The 23,195-nt window shown below is 34.7% G+C and overlaps 1 protein-coding gene across 3 annotated transcripts in view; it reads left to right on the top strand.

Annotated features, from left to right (window-relative positions):
- ECHDC1 (ethylmalonyl-CoA decarboxylase 1) overlaps positions 1–23,195 on the top strand; it is a 55,220-nt gene that overhangs the window by 11,678 nt on the left and 20,347 nt on the right. For 2 of the 3 annotated variants that reach the window (XM_054490372.2, XM_054490370.2), the window contains exons 2-5: positions 754–975; positions 4,629–4,771; positions 15,953–16,005; positions 17,561–17,641. In XM_054490372.2, the coding sequence (XP_054346347.1) occupies positions 756–975; positions 4,629–4,771; positions 15,953–16,005; positions 17,561–17,641 (497 nt within the window). In that variant the 5' untranslated portion in view covers positions 754–755. The remainder of the gene's footprint in view (positions 1–753; positions 976–4,628; positions 4,772–15,952; positions 16,006–17,560; positions 17,642–23,195) is intronic. The other variant, XM_054490373.2, reaches the window with a different exon arrangement.

The raw sequence follows: 23,195 nt of genomic DNA, 5'->3' as shown, positions 1-23,195 counted from the left end.
GCACTTCTGCATAGAGGCTGTTTCCAAGGGGACACTTGGACTATATTTATTCTTAGATTTTAAAAAAGTTAAGAGTTGGAGAATGAAGAAGCATGTGATGCAAAAGACTACCTGGAGGCAGGAGATGGTGCAAAATACAGAGCAGCATTTTTTCTAAGCTTTCCTATTGTATTGGAGCACAGTAAATATACTGTAATTATGCCATTGTCTCTCAGTGATATATACTGAAATGATATGCTTTGTGAATTATTTGGTTTGAGAAGGAGGGAAAAATGAAAGGAATTCCATACTGATCATTTCCTGAAAGAGTGCTTTTAGAAATGGGGAAGTGGCCAGGCAGATCGGCTCAAGCCTATAATCCCAGCACTTTGGGAGGCCGAGGTGGGTGGATCATTTGAGGTCAAGAGTTCGAAACCAGCCTGGCCAACATGGTGAAACCCTGCCTCTACTAAAAATACAAAAATTAGCCAGGCGTGGTCATGGGTGCCTATAGTCTCAGATAATTGGGAGGCTGAGATAGGAGAATCGTTTGAACCTGGGAGGCAGAGGTTGCAGTGAGCTGAGATAGCTTCACTGTACTCCAGCCTGGGCAACAGGGTGAAATTGTCTCAAAAAAAAAAAAAAAAAAAAAAGACATGGGGAAGTATTCCCAATTCAACAGAAGGGTCCATTACTACATACTGTTAACACATAATATTAGAAAAGTGAGTGCCTATTCATTTATACTACCGCATACTTATTTCTGTTTTTCAGAAATGGCGAAAAGTCTTTTGAAGACATCCTCTCTGTCTGGAAGGACAAAATTGCTACATCAAACAGGATTGTCACTTTATAGTACGTCCCATGGATTTTATGAGGAAGAAGTGAAAAAAACACTTCAGCAGTTTCCTGGTGGATCCATTGACCTTCAGAAGGAAGACAATGGCATTGGCATTCTTACCCTGAACAATCCAAGTAAAATGAATGCCTTCTCAGGTATTAGGGATCTTTTTATTCCTAAAGAATGACACTAAATCTAAACTGTTATCACAAGTTTTTTTATCCTTGCTCTGGTGACAGAATGTTTTAAAGTCCTGGTACTCTTGGTAGAACGTGAGAAAAATAACAAAAACAACAACTCTGTAATATGAACCAGAAACATTTTAAGTAACTTTTAATAATTATGGATATTTTAATGTTTTCAGAAAACTCATTAATACAGATATTGATAAAAAGGAAACCTAAATTAATCTTGATTATATTTTCCACTGAAATTCATTAACTGTTTAATAACTTCATTTGTTTTCAGCTAATGCTACTAGGAAACAAGGAGAAAGAGGTTTCAAAGAGTTCCTGAAACTAAAGAGAAAAGCCTGTTAATGAAAAGAATTATTTAGCTTAATTTTTTTCTGTGAATTGAAATAAAATCATTGTTAGTTTTTAACCTTTTAATTCCATGGTTACAGAAGAAACACGGCACTTGTCCAGCTGTGGAATCTTCCCTAACTCTTAGATACTGGTGAATGCCTTCTATTTTCTAGTCAACACTCTTAGCATATAAGAATTTTATATTTAAGAGAACTGAAGATGCAGGACATGTGGTACTTTGTAATTTTTGCTGAAGCTCAAATTTGAACTATACTACCGCTATGTTATGCAAGAGCTAATGAGTAGCCTTGTTGAATACTCACCACTCCTATTTTCAAGTTGATTTTAGTAATCTCTCCTTTTCAGTTATGCACTTCATGATTATAATCTTTAGTAGCATTTGAAATTTGGGGCTCAGAAACTCTCACAAAATTTTCATGTATCTACTTTATATACAGTCGTACTATAGACATAATTCAGTAGTCTGTAAACTCTTTGTAAATTACCAGTGGTGAGTCTTTAAACCCAAGATGACTTTTCTCTCCACTTACCAGAATTCAGAGAGATTTCTCTATACCAGTGCTGACCAATGAAAACATAATGTAAGAAACAAAGGTGAGCCACATGCACAATTTGAAATATTCTAGTAGCCATAGTTTAAAAAAATTAAAAAGTAAAATTAATTTTAACAATTCACTTATAACTCAGTATATCCAAAATATTTTTTAATATGTCACTAATATAAACAATTATGAGGTATTTTTCTTTTTATTTTCATACTAAGTCTCTGAAATCTGGTATTTATTTTATACTTACGACACATCTCAATTTGGACTAGCCACATATCAAGTGCTCAATACATACAGGTGACTAGTGACTACCTTATTAGACTTTGTAGTTCTGTATGTTCAGTTGATTTAGGGAATAAAAACCAATTTAATATTAGTCCAGGAAAAATAGAAATTGAGAGGTAAAATTTCTCTAGAAGGTTAAATTGGATCAATAGTGATGATTTATTTCTGAAAAGTTACAAATAATTTTTTATTCAATTAGAAACAAATATTATTTTGATGCATAATATATAAAACTAATGCTTTGATTTGGGTAATGGTATTTGGTGGAGTTGGATTGGGAGAGGATGAATGAGCACTCAAGGCCCTTGTTTAAAAATCATTCAGTTAGATACTCTTTAAGGTCTCTTCCATCTTTTGAGGTTTACTTTGCAAAGTTGAAAAGATTAGTTTAACAGTAACTACTGGTATAGATTTTTCTTATTCTTGTGGCCAGCATTTCAGCATCATAGGAAAGGTTTAAAAAAAAAATCAGCACCATAGGAAAGGTTTTAAAACAAAGGCCAGCATTTTTTTTTCTTTTTTTAATTTTATTTATTTTACTTTTTTTGAGATGGAGTCTCACTGTGTCGCCTAGGCTGGAGTGCAGCGGCACGATCTCAGCTCACTGCAAGCTCTGCCTCCCGGGTTCACGCCATTCTCCTGCCTCAGCCTCCAGACTAGCTGGGACTACAGGCGCCTGCCACCACACCCGGCTAGTTTTTTCATATTTTTAGTAGAGACAGGGTTTCACCATGTTAGCCAGGATGGTCTCGATCTCCTGACCTCGTGATCTGCCCGCCTCGGCCTCCCAAAGTGCTGAGATTACAGGCATGAACCACTGCACCCCGCCTGTTTTTTAGAACCTTAAATATTATGAGTGATTAAAGGCCCATATTAACCTATACAGCTTTATTCTTATACTAAAAATGTGGGTTTTTTCTTTCCCTTACTAGACTATGAATCACTTGAAAGCAAAAGAATATTTCTAAAGCATCTAGGACATCCTTGGAAAGGGTTACAGTTTTAAGTGCAGTCATTTGTTGCTTTGTGATGGGGATGTATTCTAAGAAATATGTTAGGTGACTGTCATTGTGTGAACATTGTAGGGTGTACTTACACCTAGAGAGTATAACCTATTACACACCTATACTATATGATACAGCTTGCTGCTCCTAGGCTACAAACCTATTCAGTGTGTTACTTCCTGAATACTATAGGCAACTGTAATACAAACATGTGACTAATGCATTGTACTACATTACAATGGCTATGATGGTTACTAGGTGATAGGAATTTTTTAGCTCTATTTTAATCTTGGAACCATCATGGTATATGTGATACATTGTTGATGCATGACTGTAGGTCATAATTAGCCATAAGAAAGGATAGCTGCATTAGTCATTTGTGAGTTAGTATCATTAATGTAACATTTACTGTGGAGCCACCTCACTCCTGGTTACTTCAGAAAATGGCAAAGAAAATAATAGTTCTTGACATTGTGGGATTTATATTCCAAAGAAGTGTACATAATTTAATGGGGCCATCTTTTGGAACCTTGTGGTACAAATTTTTTGCCAGTTTTAACCCTCTGTTATGATCTTTATACATTGGCTTCTAAAGCATTGACTAGGCAGAGGAAAATAAAACTAGTCATGTTGAAAACCATGAACTTTATGAACTTTTGGAAGATCACCAAAGATAAGCATATCTAAAAGTTATTGATTAGATCTTAAAATGCCAGTCCCAGCTGTTTCTGTGTTAAATTTGTCTATTATAAAGAAGCTCCAATAGAATTTTGGAGTAATATCAAGGTAACAATCTATAAATCATAGAATCAATGATTGGTAGGCCTGTGAAGAACTTCCATCAAATGCCTCAAGCCCCTCAGAGGACTGTTTGTTAACCATGGAACAGGATGGTATTTATTACTCATTTCCTCAACTAACATCCTATTATACTGATTCTGATGTCAGTAGTATAGGAATTGTGCTTTGTTCTGTATTCCATATGTCCAATATATCATAAGATCTCATAGTCATGTTATACCCATAAAGCTTTATTGACTGAGACATGTATTGCTGAGAAGTCAGGTCTATGTCTTATCTTTACCCTAAGAAATAATTTTTTCTTATTACCATATCGTTTTCTTATTCTTAGGACAGCATAGTATATTCTTATTCTTCTCCATAATCATATATTTGTGTGATTTCTTAAGATAAATGGAGAGATAGACACATAATAAATTTACACTTACAATGCAGGGCCTGCCATATATACCTCTTCTGTATACTCCATAGTGCCAGTGCAGTAGGCATTTGATAGACATTCAGTAAATATTTATAAAATATAGGACCTAAGAGTATGCTTGACACCTTATGATTTATAAATTATTTCTGTTTTTCCAGTCACCTTCATATGTTTGTGATTTCCCACTCCCATCTCTGGCAGGTGTTATGATGCTACAACTTCTGGAAAAAGTAATTGAATTGGAAAATTGGACAGAGGGGAAAGGCCTCATTGTCCGTGGGGCAAAAAATACTTTCTCTTCAGGATCTGATCTGAATGCTGTGAAATCCCTGGGAACTCCAGAGGCAAGTGTTATATGAATTATGCATTAGATTCTACATGTTTATTAGACATGTATGGCAGATACATTTATATTTTACTAATGTTTATTATGATGACTTTAATAACTTTCAAAGGATTATAGGGATTTTTTGGGTTTTTTTGTATTTGGTAGAATTATAGGAGGAATAATATAACAAGCAAATGATTCTGAGGTTTTACTAGTAGTATATCTGCAAACGGCTCTTGTTAAAAGCTTTGAAATTACTATTATTTCTAGTTTAGCAGAACACTCTCAGTTGTGTTAGATATTTTGGAGGGTGGGATTCTCTCTCTCTCTTGCTGTTAATGTTACTCCAGCCCCCTCAAATGCCCCACTTTGTCTCTTTATTTTTAAGGTGTATTGATTTCTTTTTTTAAAAATATTTTTAATTTTAGAATAATTTTAAATTTACAGGAAAGTTGCAGATGGAATACAGAGTTCCTGTACACCCTGCATCCAGTTTCCCTTTTTATTAACATCTTATATTCCTATGGTACATAGATTTATTGCTACTAATGAACCAATGTAATAGTCTGTTCTCACACTGCTCTAAAGATCTACCTGAGACTGGGTAGTTTATGAAGACATTTCATTGACTTACAGTTCTGCACGCTATACAGGAAGCATGGCTGGGAGGCCTCAGGAAACTTACAATTATGGTGGAAGGCAAAGATGAAGCAAGCACATCTTACCATGGTGGAGCTGGAGGGCGGGGAGAAGTGCCACACACTTTTAAACAACAAGGTCTCATGAGAACTCATTCGCTATCACAAGAACAGCAAGGGGGAAATCCACCCCCATGATCCAGTCACCTCCCACCAGGCCCCTCCTTCATCCTTCAACACTGGGAATTACAATTTGACATGAGATTTGGTTGGGGGACACAGAGTCAAACCATATCAACCAACATTGGTACTTTACTATTAATGAAACCCTACTGTATGATTTCATTTATATATGGAATCTAAAATAGTGAAACTCTGTCTAGCATGGTGGGTCACACCTATAATATGAGTGCATTGGTAGGCTGAGATGGGAGGATTGCTTGAGGCCAGGAGTTCAACACTAGCCTGGACAACATAGCCAGTCCTTGTCTCTACCAAAAAATTTAAAAAATTAGCCAGGTTTGCTGGCACATGCCTGTAGTCCCAGCTACTTGGGAGGCTGAGGCGGGAAGGTTGCTTGAGTCCAGGAGCTTAAGGCTTCATTGAGCCATATTGGTGTCACTGCACTCCAGCCTGGGTGACAGAGTGAGACCCTGTCTCAAAAAAAGAGTGAAACTCAGAGAAGCCAAGACTGGAATGGTGATTATCAGGGGCTTGGTGGTGGGGATGGGCAGGGATTGGTCTTGAGTGTTCTTGTTACACATACACACAAAGTTAATAATAATAATAATAATAATAAAAGGGGTGGGAGGAAACTTTGGGAGGTAGTATATATGTCAGGGCCTTGACGGTGGTGATGGTTTAATGGGTGTATACTTATCCACAAACTCATCAAGTTGTATACATTAAATATGTACAGCTTTTTACCTGTTAGTCATAATTCAACAAAGTGTTAAAAAGAAAAAAGAAACTCCACACTTCATTCATATTTCAGTACTTTTTCTACTGGTATCCCTTTTCTGCTTCAAGATCAAATCTGGGATACCACAGTACCTTTAGCTGTCGTGTTTCAGATTCCTCTTATCTATGATAGTTTCTCAGACTTACCTTGTTTTTCATGACCTTGGCAGTTTTGAAGAGTGCTGGTTAGATATTCTGTAGAATATCCTTCAAATGGAGTTTGTCTGGTGTTTTTCTCATATTAGACTGGGGTTATGGGATTCTGAGAGAAAGACCAGAGGTAAGCTTCTATTTTCATCACATCACATCAAGGGAATATGCTGTTAAGGTGACTTATCACTAATGATGTTAACCTTGGTCACCTGGCGAAGATAGTGTTTGCCTGGTTACTCTATTTTAAATTTACTTTCCATACTCCACTCCTTGGAAGCAAGTCACTAAGTTTAGTCTACACTCAAGGGAGAAGGGAAAATAAATTCCATCTCCTGGAGGGGGGACATATATGTCCATTATTCTTATGTAAGGGAGATTTGGGTCTTCTTATTTATTCACATACTTATTTATTCAGTTATTTATATCAATATGCACTCATGGATATTTATTTTATATGCGTTATTCATTTTGTTGCTCAAATTGTTCCGGCTTTGGCCATTGGAAGCCCAAAGACCAAAGACCCAAAGTCCTGTCTTCCTTTGACACTCCCCTATCCTTTTGTTTTTTGAGTACTCCCTTACTTTCTAGTATTACAAGATACTCCAAGTTAATCTTGTATTTTCCCTGCTCCAATTATATAATCGTTGATTTCTTCAAGGAGTCCTGGTTATGGAAGATGGTAGAGGATGGTGTTAGAAACTAAGATCTAGGTGTTAGGTGTTTCTGTTTTTCAAGTACATTGATATAGCACATTCCTGGGTTAGTCGAGCCTACCTGTGACTATAATAGGATAAAGAAAAGCTCTTAATGCAGAGTGAGAAGTCTTGGGTTTAGACACAGGTCTGCCACTCAACTAAATGAGAAAGTTGCTCAATTTCCTCTTAGCCTTAGCTCCATGGGATATATAAAATCTATCTCACAGGTGTTTTTGAGGATTGAGTTAGCTAATGTATTCTAAAGTGCTTTGTAAACTAGAGAGAGCTACTGTAACATTTTAAATAGGTAATATAAATTAGTAATATTAAGATGATAGATGAAATTCAATATCATCACTTTTCCTTTATCAGTCATATGAAGTCAGTACTTTTGTTATTGTTTATTTGTTTTGCTTTTTAAAGATTAGGGTGCAGTAGTGTGAAGGGCTAAAGAAAATGAAGGACAGGAAGATTAGCAATGAACAAAGGTGGTCATGATTAAAATCAGCAAGAATTTGAATTCCTTTAAGTGGAAGCTTTTTAGCATCTCATGATAAGTTTTACATGAGCTATGTATATAAAGCACCTAGTTCTGGCACATAGTAAAGTTCAAGAAGTAGTAACAACTTTAAAAATATGCTTTTGAATTACCCTGATAGAGTAGAAATACTATTATCTTCCTTTATCAATCCTCCAAGGAACTTGTTTTCATGAATTCAGTGCCCCTTCCCCCTCTACCACATCTTCTAGGAAAAAAAAAAAGAAAAGAAAGGAAGGAAATGAAATTAGAAAGGGAAAAAAGTAAAGTTTTCATGATATTCCACAAGTCTCATACCACTGTATGTAGTATATAATTATTATTTGCACATGTGAGGAAGAATCTTTTGGTTAATCAGAACACTGGCTTTGATAAACTTGGATTTGAAAGCTGGTTTCAATACTTTCTGGCTAAGTGATTGGGCAAGTCACTTAATCTTTCTAAATCTTATTTTCCTAATCTACAAATGAGGAGTATAGTGGATATTTCGCTGAGCTATTGTGAGGATTCAAGATAATATATACAAAGTGCCTACTAGTGCTGTATCTGAAAAAGGTAGATACTATTTTTATTTCAAAGATCTTGAGATTAATAAACATTATCATTAATGAGATGATGCATAATTTATAGCACCCCACTAGACTTAAATTTGTGATGTATCTGAACGGTTATAGCACTAAGCTGGAAATTTGAAAAAACGGATTTTTCCTCCCAAGATCTAATAATTAGCTATGTCACCTGCAAGTCATTTGATTATATGGGTTGAGTATCCCTTATCCAAAATGCTTGGAACTAGAAGTAATTCAGATTTTACATTTTTTCAGATTTTGGAATATTTGCATATATATATATGTATATATATACACACAGTATATGTATATATACATATGTGTGTATATGTATATATATACACACATATATGTATATATACATATATGTGTGTATATGTATATATACACATATATGTGTGTATATGTATATATACACATATATGTGTGTATATGTATATATGTGTGTATATGTATATATACATGTGTGTGTATGTGTATATATACATATATGTGTGTATATGTATATATACACATGTATGTGTGTATATGTATATATACATATGTGTGTGTATATATACATATGTGTGTATGTATATATACATATATGTGTGTGTATATATATGTGTGTATGTATATATATACATATGTGTATATGTGTATATATACGTGTGTGTATATGTATATATACATATGTGTGTGTATATGTGTGTGTGTATATATACACATATATACACATATATATACATATATACACATATATACACATATATATACATATATACACATATATATACATATATACACATATATACATATATATACACATATATACATATATACACACATATATATACACATATATACACACATATATACATATATACACATATATATACATATATATACACATATATATATACATATATATATACACATATATATACATATATATATACACATATATATATACATATATATATATATAAAAAAAATGAGATATCCTGGGAATGGAACCCAACTCTAAACAAAAAGTTCACTTATATTTCATATACACCTTAAACACACAGCCTGGAGGTAATTTTATACAGTATTTTCAGTAATTTTGTACGTGAAACAAAGTTTGTGTACATGAGGTCAGGTGTGGAATTTGCCACTTACAGTATCATGTCAGCACTCAAAAAGTTTTAGATTTTGGAGCATTTAGATTTCAGATTTTAGATTTTGGAGTGTTTAGATTTCATATTTTCATAGCTCAACCTATATATATATGTATTTTTCGTCTCTCAAATGGTTGTATCACTGTTCATCTTAGTTCATGAAAGACACTGTTAAATACAGAATGATATAATAGACTGTTGTGGGTTTGATATAAGCTGGTTAGGAAAACATCTCTAAAAAGATGAGTGGTTATTTTACTTTCTTATTTTCTTCTAGTTAGAAGGTTGTTTCTGTCTCTTTAGATCATGTGACCACGATTCTTTTTCTATATATTTAAAGATGAAAGTGGAAACATGCTTATTGTTTTATATATACATCATTGTATATATATATATAGTATATATACATCATTGGTCTGGCATAAGTCATGCAGGAAGACATGGAGAGAGTTTTTATTCCAGCTTCAAATAAGAAATCACTTAGCAAAGTTTATTCTTTCTAGTACCTACATTCTCCAAGTAATCTGCTCTTTTCAATGCCTGAAGTAAATCTTGGTTAACAGCTGAGGAGTAGTATTACTGCAAGTGTTCGTCACTTCTTGCTGTATACGTCTGTCAGTCTCATCAAGGAAATGTGGAATTGTGAATCTGCTTTACAATGAGTATGCCTAGAACTCAGATCAGAATCTTATTTTATTTAAAACATTGATCTTGTTTTATTTTATTGAGACAGAGTCTTGCTCTGTCACCCAGGCTGGAGTGCAGTGGCAGCGATCTCGGCTCACTGCAACCTCCGCCTCCCGGGTTGAAGTGATTCTCCTGCCTCAGCCTCCTAAGTAGCTGGGATTACAGGTGTGGGCCACCATGCCCAGCTAATTTTTGTATTTTTAGTAGAGACAGGGTTTCACCATGTTGGACAGGCTGGTCTCAAACTCCTGACTTCAAATGATCTGCCCTCCTCGGCTTCCCAAAGTGCCAGGCATGAACCACCAGGCCTAGCTACTTTTTTGTTTGTTTATTTTGAGATGGAGTCTGGTTCTGTTGCCCAGGCTGGAGTACAGTGGTGTGATCTTGGCTCACAGCAACCTCCACCTCCTGGGTTCCAGCAATTTTCCTGCCTCAGCCTCCCAAGTAGCTGGGATTACAGACACCCGCCACCACACCTGGCTAATTTTTGTATTTTTAGTAGAGATGAGGTGTCACCATTTTGGCTAGGCTGGTCTTGAACTCCTGACCTCAGGTGATCTACCTGCCTCAGCCTCCCAAAGTGCTAGGATTACAGGCGTGAGCCACTGCACCCGGCCCAACGTCCAGCTATTTAAAGCATTTTATAGGGTAGATGAATTCTTTATTATCCTTTTATGAAATCTCTGAAGTCATAGTATAAGAAATATACATACAACATAAAAGTAAGCACTTTGAATATTTATGGATAATTTTAAGAATTGTAATAATACATATAAAGTATGGGGTGTGTTTATCACATTATCATTTTAAAATTAACAAGAACTAGAAATAGTTTATGTAAAGTTCCTGATATTTCCATGTTTCTTATAAACTATATTCCTATATACTTGAGAAGGAACTATAAATCTGTGTAAAGCTGAAATTTAAAATGGCCTCAGGACTTTTGAGGCTTATACATGTATTATATATGAGTTACAGTTGCAACATATAAATGCATCTACCCCTCATGGCTGAAACATTCTGAAACTTATCATGGCTTTAAGTTGTAAACAGTTTGTCTGTCAGTGAGGCTCTTCTTTATCCAAATACTCTTTGTTGTTACAGATGCATCACTAGCATCTACTTATTTGGTGAATTTGCTTTCTGAGGATGATGAGATAACTGAAATATATGACAATTTTAGCAAGTAGATTATATTCCCTTCTAATAGTAATAAAATGCTTGGAAGTGATTAAATGGCTTTTTTATCATAAAAATATTATTATTTTGATGTTTTTACTACTGTATTTTTTCAGTTTTAAAAAGCTTTTTATTAATGTAAATTACAAAATACAGGTAAAAGCAGAGACTAATATAGTGAAACCCTCATGTACCCATAAGAGCATCAACCCTATCAATATTTTATTATATTTGTTATCTATTATTCCACTTTTTTTTCTTTTAAGTGTAACTGATCCCATAAGAAGTTGATCGCGTCTTGGTATGCTTTGGTTATTGTGCAGGAAAAGAGCTCCAACTGTCCCTATTAGGCAGTTAATTCTTGGTTCAGATGGTAGAGGCCAGGAATCCACTAGGATAACACAAAGATTAACCCTGCTGAAAAGTTATGTATGGGAAAGACAAAGGAATAAAATAGAAAAAAAATATTTAAATATTAAGACTTGGATTTGATGCCACAGATGTCCTGTACGCTATAAGTTTCTTTTCAGAGGGAATAAGTAATCAAAGTGCAGTTATAAGCTTCAGAATATGGAGAAATAAAAACCTGCTTAGTCTGCAATGGATGGGTATAATGCCTCAAGGAAAAGTCTGGCATTTAGAAACCTTTCTGTTCTTAATCTACCTTGAAGATTATATCCTCCTTTGTCCCTTAACTTTCCTTGTTACTTTTCTCCCAATCTATTGTTCCTTAGATCTCTGTTGCTTATATTTCTACAGTGACCCCAAAGTTCTTGTCTAACTTCCTTGTGTTTGCTACTGCTATTGTACCATACCCTAATTAATTTACAGACAAGTGGCCAAGCACGGTAGCTCACATCTGTAATGCCAGCACTTTGGGAGGCCAAGGTGGGCAGATCACCTGAGGTCAGGAGTTCAAGACCAGCCTGGCCAACATGGTGAAACCCGTTTCTACTAAAAATACAAAAATTACTTGGCCATGGTGGCAGGTGCCAGTAATCCCAGCTACTCAGAAGGCTGAGGCAGGAGAATCACTTGAACCCAGGAGGCGGAGGGTGCAGTGAGCCAAGATCACGCCACTGCACTTCAACCTGGGTGACAGAGCAATACTCTAGCAAAAAAAAAAACCTATTTTAATTTTCTCTAAGCCCTTCCATGTATTTTGAGGAAATTAATAAATCCATACAACAAGCACTTAAAGAGGCTTATTTTTGTTTCTAAATAAGATACTTCTACGGGCTGGGCATTTTTCCACTCTAAACATGGCTTAGAGTACATATGATGTTAATCATTCCTTTTGGCATTTTGGTTGAGCATTGTTCTTTTTATCCTTGTTTTACGAGAAGGAGCTAGAGGAGTAGGGTCGGATCTCAAGTATCATCCAGATAGCATGAAAATATCACTGTCCGCAGCAACTTTGAAAACCTTGTTTTAGTACTTCTCAGCTTCCAACTTTTATACATTAGAGCAGGTCTAGCTTTTTACTGGTTCCTCACCCACAGCTTACTCTGTCACAGATACCTCTTACTGGCTTATTTGCTTTTTTCAACCCAGTGAGAGGACAGAGCATTTAACCATTGTGGGCTTAATAACTTTGGGGGACAAATTTAATGAAATCTTTCTCGTCTCTAGGGCATGTTGGCCAGTACTACTTAAACTTGTGTTTTATGATACACTTAAAACCAAAACATACTCATTATCTATTGCCAGTATCGTTAGTAATATCAATAATAATGATAGATAACTTTTATTCTCTTACTATATGTCAGACACTGTTCTAATCTCATTTTGTGCCATAAGTTAATCATTACTAGCTCCCTTAATAAAATAGGTACTACTATTAGCGTAATTTGCAGATAAGAGACTGTAGGACAGAGGTTAAGCAGCTTGGGCAAAGTCAGACTAATTAGAAAGTGCTAGAGCCCAGATTCAAACGTAGGCAGATTGGCTTTAGAAACTGCTCCTAACCATTTACTTCATACTGCTTCTAATAGACATTTTTAGTGTGCCTTTTGTCTTTTCAATGAAAATTATAATAGTACACAGGCTAATAATTTGCTTCACCTTTATTTCTACCAATTCTAGATACTTCATTGGAATTTTAAGTAATCTAAATGTAGCAAGAGCAAATATGCATATTAAAATTACTTGATATAGGTAATAGAACAGGTTTTATTGAAAAGGTTTTTAGCAGAGAATAAACCAGTTTACTTTGAAAGCTTTTTAGCTCCTTGTGCCTGTGTTAATTTTCTCATCACTTTGTGAGATACACTGATCTTCCTGATAACAGCTCTGGATTAGGAAATTTCTTCCACATTGGCTTTTACTTTTTCTTGACTGCATTTGTTTTATAAATCAACATAGTTCTCCAATTCATCTAATTTTTTTAAGTTCAACAAACACTATGTGCAAAACATTTTACTAGCGTCTGAGGAGGGAGAAGGCATACTATCACCATCAAAGGACTTACTGTCTAGACCTAGCAAATGCCACCTTCCCTTCTCCTCTCTAAAGCCTGTCTAACTACCCCCATCCCAACTGAAATGAATAATTTCTTCTTTGACACTCTTCTCAGTTTGTTGAAGCACTTTGTATAATACTTGTGCTTTGATAGTTGTATTTCTGTATCTTTGGCAAAATTATTGAGAACTTCTTATGTTCTCTAGTCCCCATCTTCTAGAGATGATGTGTCTGATAATGCATCTAAACACATATTCATACAACACAATTTATAAGTACTATAATTAAGGCATAAAAATAAAAATACTGTGGAAACACAAAAGAGAAAATTGTTATTGTGAGATTTAGAAAATCTTGATGGAAAAATATTATATGATCTGGGCATTCCTTGAAATAGGTAGAGAGAAGGACAGCCTATTACAATTAGTAGGGATGATAAAAGCAAAGACACAGGAGCCACAATAAGTGTAAGGTGTTAGAGGGATGGCAAATAGTTTGTGTGGTGAAATTAGGATGCTTGGATGAGGGATATGGTAATCAATAAAGTTGATAAGATAGTTTGGGATCAAGTGGTCTTGCCAAGAAATTTAGGTTCTATTCTATAGGACATCATCATCCTACAGGAAGGTTTATCAGGTGGCAGGATGGAAGATTATATTTAAGAGGAAAAAGAAATTAAATACAGAAATCAGCTAGGAAGCAAAGCTGTTGTCTCCGGCCATACCACCCTGAATGCACCCAATCTTGCCAGTCTCGGAAGTTAATCAGTGTTGGGTCTGATTAGTCCTTGGGTGGGAGAAAGCAAAGCCATCTTACTGTACTAATCAAGGCTTGAGTAACACAGGTATGAACTAATGCAGCAGCAGCAAAAATATAAAAGAAGGTATTGATATTTGAAATATTTCTAAGAAAGATCCGAGGGGAAGTACTTGGTAACTAAATGAGTGTGGGAGAATTGTGAAATGGGAAAGTCAAACATAGTACCAAAAATCTGAGCCTTATTGGCTGCTAGCTCAGAACTCTTACACTAACTTTTTCCACTAACACAGAACTCTTATGCAGTCTTTTATAGAGTTTCTAGGTATATTTTCATCTTTCTAAACATGCTTTAAGTCAAATAGTACAATTTTTTTTTAAATTTCTCATTTCTTATGAATGAGGAAACTGAATTACATAGTCATGACTTGCTCAATTTCATGTTATTAAGTGGCAGCACTAGGATTCAAACTCAGTTCTTTTACTTTCAGTTGGTTTTGCCGTGCTGAGTTTGAGGTGCTATCAGAATGTGAAAATGTCTAGTAGATTTTAGCACTTTATAGGGAAGTAGATGAGACTTCCAAAAAAAGAAATTATAAATAAAGAAGAGAGAAAATAATGAATTGGATTTTTGAAACTGCATGGATTTAGGGGATTAGCTGGATAAGAAGAGCCAAGGAAGAAGACTGGAAAAGAACAAACAAAGAAATAAGAGAACCCGGACTGTAAAATGTTGCTAGAAAGTGAGAGCGAATATGAGAATGAAGAAACTGATTAAAGAAAGGTACTACGTGTTATGGAGAGGGAAAAGATGAATATGGAAAAGTCATTTAATTTGACAAGTAGGAGATTATTAAAAGCTTTTGAGGAGAGATTTTGGGATAAAGCAGAGGGCCAGATTACACTGGATTGAAGAAAGTATGTGAGCTAAAAAAAAGACAAGGCAATAAGTTTGGACTACTCTTAGGAAATTTGTTTATGAAAATTATAAGTTGTGGCAATACCAAGATAAAGCCTTAGAAATTTTTTAAAAATCAAAGCTTAACATAACTTTTCCCTTCTTTCCCTTTTTCTTTTATATGTTTACCATCTTAAGGATACCAGATGGGTATATCTTAAGCCTTTCCCCTGTCATTACCGTGAGTAGAACTACATAGTGATCTAGGGTATGTGATCTGTCTCTTATCCCTACATCTTTGCTAATACCTCATGCAAAGCTGAGCTCAAGGAGCCCTAGGATATCAACAGAGTCAAATACAGCATTATTTGCATTTCAGACAACATCAGAGAGTTTTAAATGGAAACATCATTGTTTAAAAAAGACATATTTTTGGCTTCATTACTTTCTAAAAACTTAATTAAAAAAATCTAATGTAATATATTTGCATTATACCTTTGTGTTTCTGCTTATTTTTATTTAAAGGATGGAATGGCCGTATGCATGTTCATGCAAAACACCTTAACAAGATTTATGAGGTAATGCATCCTTCTTTTTAAAATATGATTTCTAAAAGACCAAAAATAGCTTTTTACTATTCCATTATTTGTACTAGTTAAGAAATAATAGCTAATTTTCAAATTACATCTATTCTAATGATGCACTATTTTTTTGTGCCATAGAGGATAATCATTTAATTACATGTTAATGAAGTATATACATATGTATTTTAAAAATAAGAGAAATGAAAGATAAAAAGAATTTAAGACATAACCCCTAAAGAGTTTATATAACTAGCTGTATTTAGGAATAGATACTGGGAAAGTTAAATACTGCTATTAGAGCAGAATAATAAAGACACTGATCAAGACATGACACATAAAGGTTACCTAATATTCCAGATTAGTAGAATGTGTAGTGAAGTGGTCTGTATCCAGAGGAGATGAGAAAAAGAACCATGGATTGGAAAGTTTTTACAGCTTTCTGAGGAATATGAATTGACTTTGCACCTAGATAAAGAAGCAAAGAGGAAAAATTCTTCTTGGCCTGTCAATGTATGTTTGAGGTTACAAACTGTGACATGTTTTGGCTGATTAGCTTTCTGCTTTCACATTCCAAATGTAGACAAATTTAAAATTACGAAAAGTAAGGAAATTCTTATTTAAGCAAGGTTATTAAGCGGACACTACGGTATTTTTGGTACTCATTGTATCTGAGAGTCTAGAGAGAGTAATAGAATCATAACATTACTATTCTAAAATAGTATCTTCATTGTTTAACCCCTATTCACCTCCTTTTCCTATTGCATTTGACTTTTTCTTAGATAAATCTGAAGTTATTTTTTTTTTAAATAATCCTTTCTACATGGGAGCAGTGTATATTAGGAAATTTTCAATTACTTTAGACCTGCGCCTTTGCATTGTAGGTTAGAACCTACAAAAATTCCATACTTGCAAACCATTTTAGATTTGCCTTGTATTCACACACCCCTGCAAAGTGGGTCTTTGCAAACAGGAAAGGTAAAAGATTTATTTTTACTGCAAAATCATGCCTTTATATAGGATTGGTCTGTGGATTATTTCAGGCATCAATGAGTAGATTTTTGAAGGAACCTTCATAACACAGTTTTGGAGCTCTATCTTCTGTAACACATTTCCAACCTTTGGATATAGCCTTGATTTTCCAGCTTTTAACCTGATACCAATAAAAATGGACAAAGATAATATCACATGGAATTATTCTGAAGAGCCAGCTGCTGAGAAGTTCCAGGAGCTGTAAATTAGACAAAAGCATCCATTTATTTGGGAGTAAGTTACAATATGACTGTAGCTTAAAAATATATAATGATTCAGGGAGGTATTTTGATGAACTTATGTGGCATTTATTGTGAACTATTGTATGTTTAGTATTACACTGTTTTCTTCTCATGATGTAAAGGTTCAAGCTTCTGCTATCCTTTGATGTGTGTTTGTTTTTATGAAGACAGTGCAATAATTTTGTTTCCACTGCATTTTAAGATTTTTTAAAAAATAACATTTGTAAATGAATATCGAAATTAAAAATAGTAACATCAGTTTTTTCTTCAATATACAGACTTCCTTTAATAAGTGTTGCACTGGTTCAAGGTTGGGCATTGGGTGGAGGAGCAGAATTTACTACAGCATGTGATTTCAGGTAGGATGAAAATTTCATTAATTTCTTGCACAAATATAATTAACTTGCTCAAATTCGTTTTTGCCTTAATATTTTATATATTCTTAAATAGGATAAACCTATTTTCTTTTCTGAATGTTTTCTTTTTGTCAGTCATTAAAGTAGATAATTTTAATCTAATAAAATTTCATGATCACTTCATTACTATGCATTTTCAAAAAATTAACAAAACACATGGTTTTAAGATTTTGAATAGAGCAAATCCATATTAGCAAAAGTCCTGGAAGGAAAGCTAAGGAAATATATGAAACTTTAAAATCCAAAAGAATTATACAAACAAAGGTAAGCAACATTAAAAAAGAAAAATAGAATGCAGAAAGAGAGACTGCTATAGCTGTCTTCTCACCTTAAAAAGAGATTTTCTGAGATCCCTTTGTCTTCTTTTTGCTGTGATTTATAGCAACTTTGTGGGACTTTCAGGAAGATTAGGGAATAAAGATAGAGAAAGTTCTTTGGGACCAATAGCTCTTCAGTCCCAACAATTATTCTCAGTATTTGATAGCTATATTATATAGAAATGACATTTTGTCAAATCTAATGCTTTAGACATGGTTTAAACTGCTTTCTCAGTACCATTCCCAAGGCCTACTAACACAGCTAGCTATAAGGAGACGAATACAATGCTCTGTAAGTTATCTGTACAGGTTCACATACTGGAGCCTCTTTATAATGCAAAAGGTAGTAAATATAGCACAATTAGAGGTAAAATGACAAAACAGTAAAGAGCCTGAGCACTGACGTCTAGTAGACCTAGGCTGAATCCCAGTTTGACACTTTTATCTATTTGACTTTGAGCAAGTATTTTACCTCTCTTCATCTCAGTTTCTTTATCTATAAAATGGAAGTATCTGCCTTAAATATTTATAAATAGATTTAAATAAGATAGTGAAAATATAGGTTTTAGCATAATGTTTAACCTAAAGTTTACATCAATATTCACATAATATTGTGGCTTAGAGTTTTAAGATTACCTTATACAACTGTCTCTTACCAATGCCAATATGATAACATTCTGGCATACTTTGAAACTCATTGTCTTTTCATTTGGGATGTTTTTCAGTCTTTGGGCTAACCCTGGCCTTGCCATTTTTTTAAAAATTCATTATATGCTTGACCCTAGCTAAGAAAAATATTGGAGTATACATTAAGAGAAGACTTCTAGTAAACTTTTTGTCTCAGTTTCAGACACTGAAGAGAAAGTCATTCTGCGCTGGCATGTAGTGCTCTACATATTTCAAAACATCATGTTGTACATTTAAAAACTTTTAGGCCTGGCGTGGTGTCTCATGCCTGTTATCCCAGCATTTTGGGAGGCTGAAACAGGTGGATCACCTGAGGTCAGGATTTCGAGACCAGCCTGGCCAACATGGTGAAACTCTATCTCTACTAAAAATACAAAAATTAGCCAGGTGTGGTGGCACATGCCTGTAGTCCTACAATTTGGGAGGCTAAGGTGGAAGGATTTCTTGAACCTGGGAGGTGGAGGTTACAGTGAGCCAAGATCACACCATTGCACTCCAGCCTAGGCAACAGAGTGAGACTCTGTCTCAAAAAAAATGAAAAATTAAATTTGTTGAGCTACAAATTATATACAATAAAATGAATCCATTTTAATTGTATGCTGTAAATGGATTTTGATGAATATATACACCCATGTAGCCACCTCCACAATCAAGACTGAGAACATTTTTATCACCCCTATCTATATGTTTTCATATGCCTCTTCCCAGTCAGTTCCCACCTCTATTTCAAGGTAAACACTGATCACTTTCTCACTTTAAAGTATATTTTTAAAAAAGAATTTTATATAAATACAGTTTTACATAAATATATAGAGTATGTAGTTTTTAATGTCTGCCTTTAATTCAGTGTAATTATTCTGAGAGTCATCCATGTTGTACCATGTGTCAATACTTTGTTCCTTTTTAATGTTGAAAAGTATTTTATTGCGTGGATATTCAAGTTTGTTTCTGAGATTTATCTGTGTTTTTGCATTTTTCAGTGGTTTGTTCATCTTATTGCTTAGTAGTATTGCTTTCTATGCCTATTTAGCACAGTAAGTGTCATACATTAATGGGCACGTGAGCTATTTCTGGTTTTGGCCTATTATAAATAAAACTGTTGTGAACATTCATGTATAAGTATTTGTGTAGGCATATGTTGTCATATCTTTTGGGTGAAAATCTAAGAGTGGAATTGCTGGGGTGATATGGTAAGTGTATATTTAACTTAAGCAGCAAATATATTGGTTTCTTAAATTTTCTAGGTGGGTTGTATAATTTTTATTCTCATGAGCAATGGAAGAAAGTTCCAGCTGCACTACATGAATACCAACATGTGGTACTGTCAAGCTGTTTAGATTTAGCCATTTGATGGGTGGGAACCATTGTGAGAGCTCATTGTGATTTCAGATTTGAATTTCCACAGTGACTGGTGTTGAGGATCTTGTGTTTATTGGCCATTAGATATATCTTCTTCTTTGTTGTTTCAAATCCTTTGACTCTTTAAAGAAATTGATTTGTCTTATTATTATTGAACTGTGGGAGTTTTTTATATATTCTGTATAAAATTCCTTGGGATAGCAATAATTATAGTAGCAGAGGTGAAGTATGCTCATGTGTCTATGTCTATCTCTACTGTAATACTAAATACTAAATACTATTATTCACAGCCTTAGGAGAAAGAATACTTTCTCCCAGCCTGTGAGTTGTTTTTTTATTAGTAGTATCTTTGGAAGAGCAGAAATTTGAATTTTTAAAATGTTTTCAACTTCTCATTTGCACTAACTATATACACTTATGAAAAACTTGACAAAATCATACATATAACTCCCATATACCTTTCAATCAGTTTCCCCAAATGTTAGTATCATATAGAGCCACAGTGCAGTTACACAACTGGGAAATTAACATTGATACAATACTTGTAATTAATCTATAGACCTCATTCAGTTTTTTTCATTTATCATACTAATTTTTTTTTTTTTCTGGTCCAGGATTCAGTGAAGATCTGTTTTTTTTCTGATATAAATATAGCCATCCCAGTTTTCTTTCTTTCTTTCTTCTCTTTCTTTTTTTTTTTTTTTTTTTTTTTTTTTTGAGACAGAACCTCTGTCGCTCAGGCTAGAGTGCAGTGGCATGATCTCAGCTCACTGCAACCTCCACCTCCCGGGTTCAAGCAATTCTCCTGCCTCAGCCTCCTAGTAGCTGCGATTATAGGCACCTGCCACCACGCCTGGTTAATTTTTGTACTTTTAGTAGAGATGGGGTTTCACCATGTTGGCCAGGTTGGTCTTGAACTCCTGACCTCATAATCCAGGGCCTGCCTCTGCCTCCCAAAGTGCTGGGATTACAGGCGTGAGCCACCATGCCTGGCCCCTGGTTTTCTTGTGGTTAACATTTCTGTGGTGTGTCTTTTTCTGTCCTTTCATTTTTAACTTGGCTGCCTTGTTCAAAGTAGATTCTAGTAGACAACATATACTATGGTTTTGCTTTTTTATTCAGAATGACAGTTTCTGCCTTTTAATTGGAGTGTTTGGTCCATATACATAGTGTTGTATGGATATAATTGGGTTTAAATCTGCCATCTTGATACAGGCATAGTTCAGAGATATCACGGGTTTGGTTTCCTCCAGACCACCCCTATAAAGTTAATATCACAATAAAGCAAGTCACACGAACTTTTTGGTTTCCCAGTGTGTATAAAAGTTATGTGTACACTATACTGTAGTCTGTTAAGTATGCAATAGCATTATGTTTGAAAAAACAATGCATCTATCTTAATTAAAAGGTAATTTATTGCTGAGAAATGCTACCAATCATCTGAGCCTTCACCAAGATGTAATCTGGTGAGGAATCTTGCCTTAATTTTGATGGCTGCTAACTGATCAGAGTGATGCTTCCTGATGATTGAGGTGGATGTGACAATTTCTTAAACTAGGACAACAATGAAGTTTGTTAACCGATTGACTGTTTCACAAAAGATTTCTGTGTAGCATGCAGTGCCGTTTGATAGCATTTTACCCATAGTAGAACTTCTTTCTGCCATTGATTTATCAAATATAAATTTATGTAATATTCTAAATCCTTTATTGTCATTTCAACAGTGTTCACAGCATCTTCACCAAAATTAAATTCCATCTTGAGAAACCACATATTTTATTCATCCATAAGAAGCCACTCCTCATCTAGTCAGGTTTTATCATGAGATTATAGCAATTTGGTTACATCTTCAGGCTCTACTTCTAATTCCACTTGTCTTGCTACTTCCATCACATCTGCAGTTACTTCCTCCATTGAAGTCTTGAACTCCTTAAATCTTCATGAGGGTTGAAAGCCAACCATGAGGGTTGAAAACAACTTTTTTTTAATTTTTAACTTTCATGAGTATATAGTAGATGTATATATTTATGGGGTATATGAGATGTTTGGCTACAGGCATGCAATATGTAATAATCACATTATGGAAAATGGTGTTTCCATCCCCTCAAGCATTTACCCTTTGTGTTACAAATAATCCAATTATTCTCTTTTAGTTATTTTTAAATGTATAATTAAGTTACTATTGTATTATTGACTATAGTCACCCTGTTCTGTCCAATAGAACTTATTCATTCTTTTATTTTTTTGTACCAATTAACTATCCTCATCTCCCTGCCAACTCCACACTACCTTTCCCAGACTCTGGTAATTATCTTTTTACTCTCTCTCTCCATGAATTCAGTTGTTGATATGGTTTGGCTCTGTGTCACCACCCAAATCTCATGTTGAATTGTAATCCTCAATTTTGGAGGAGGGATCTGGTGGGAGGTGATTGAATCATGGGGGCAGACTTCCCCCTTGCTGTTCTCATGATAAGTGAGTAAGTTCTCACAAGAACTGGTGGTTTAAAAGTGTGTAGCACTTCTCCTTTCGCTCTTTCTCTCCTGCTCTGTCATGTGAAGATATGCCTGCTTCCACTTCGCCTTCTGCCATGATTGTAAGTTTCTGGAGGCCTCCCCAGCCATGCTTCCCATACAATCTGTGGAACTATGAGTCAACTAAACCTCTTTTCTTCATAAATTACCCAATGTCAAGTAGTTCTTAATAGCAGTGTGAGAAAGGGTTTGTGGAATATTGCTCAATAAATTTTTGCCAAGTACAGTGACCCTAAGATTTTCCCCAGTGTTTTCTGGTAGTAGTTCCAGAGTTTGAGGTCTTAAATTTGTCTTTAATCTATTTTTTCCTGTGTGTGTGTGTGTGTGTGTGTGTGTGTGTGTGTGTGTGTGTGTTTGTTTTGTTGTTTGTTTTCTGGGTTTTTTTTTGTCTTTATTTTGATTTGATTTTTGTATATGGTGATAGATAGGGGTCTAATTTCATTCTTCTGCATATAAATATCCAGTTTTCCCAGCATCATTTATTGAAGAGACTGTGTTTTCTCCAGTGTATGTTCTTGGTACCTTTGTTGAAAATGAGTTGCCTGTATATGTGTAGATTTGTTTCTGCGTTCTCTATTCTGTTTCATTGGTTGTCTGTTT

This window comes from Pongo pygmaeus, chromosome 5 (assembly GCF_028885625.2).
Source record: "Pongo pygmaeus isolate AG05252 chromosome 5, NHGRI_mPonPyg2-v2.0_pri, whole genome shotgun sequence".
In the NCBI taxonomy this organism is placed as follows: Eukaryota; Metazoa; Chordata; class Mammalia; order Primates; family Hominidae; genus Pongo; species Pongo pygmaeus.
Note: the sequence above shows the minus strand (reverse complement) of the source record. Positions and strands in the feature narration are given on the sequence as shown.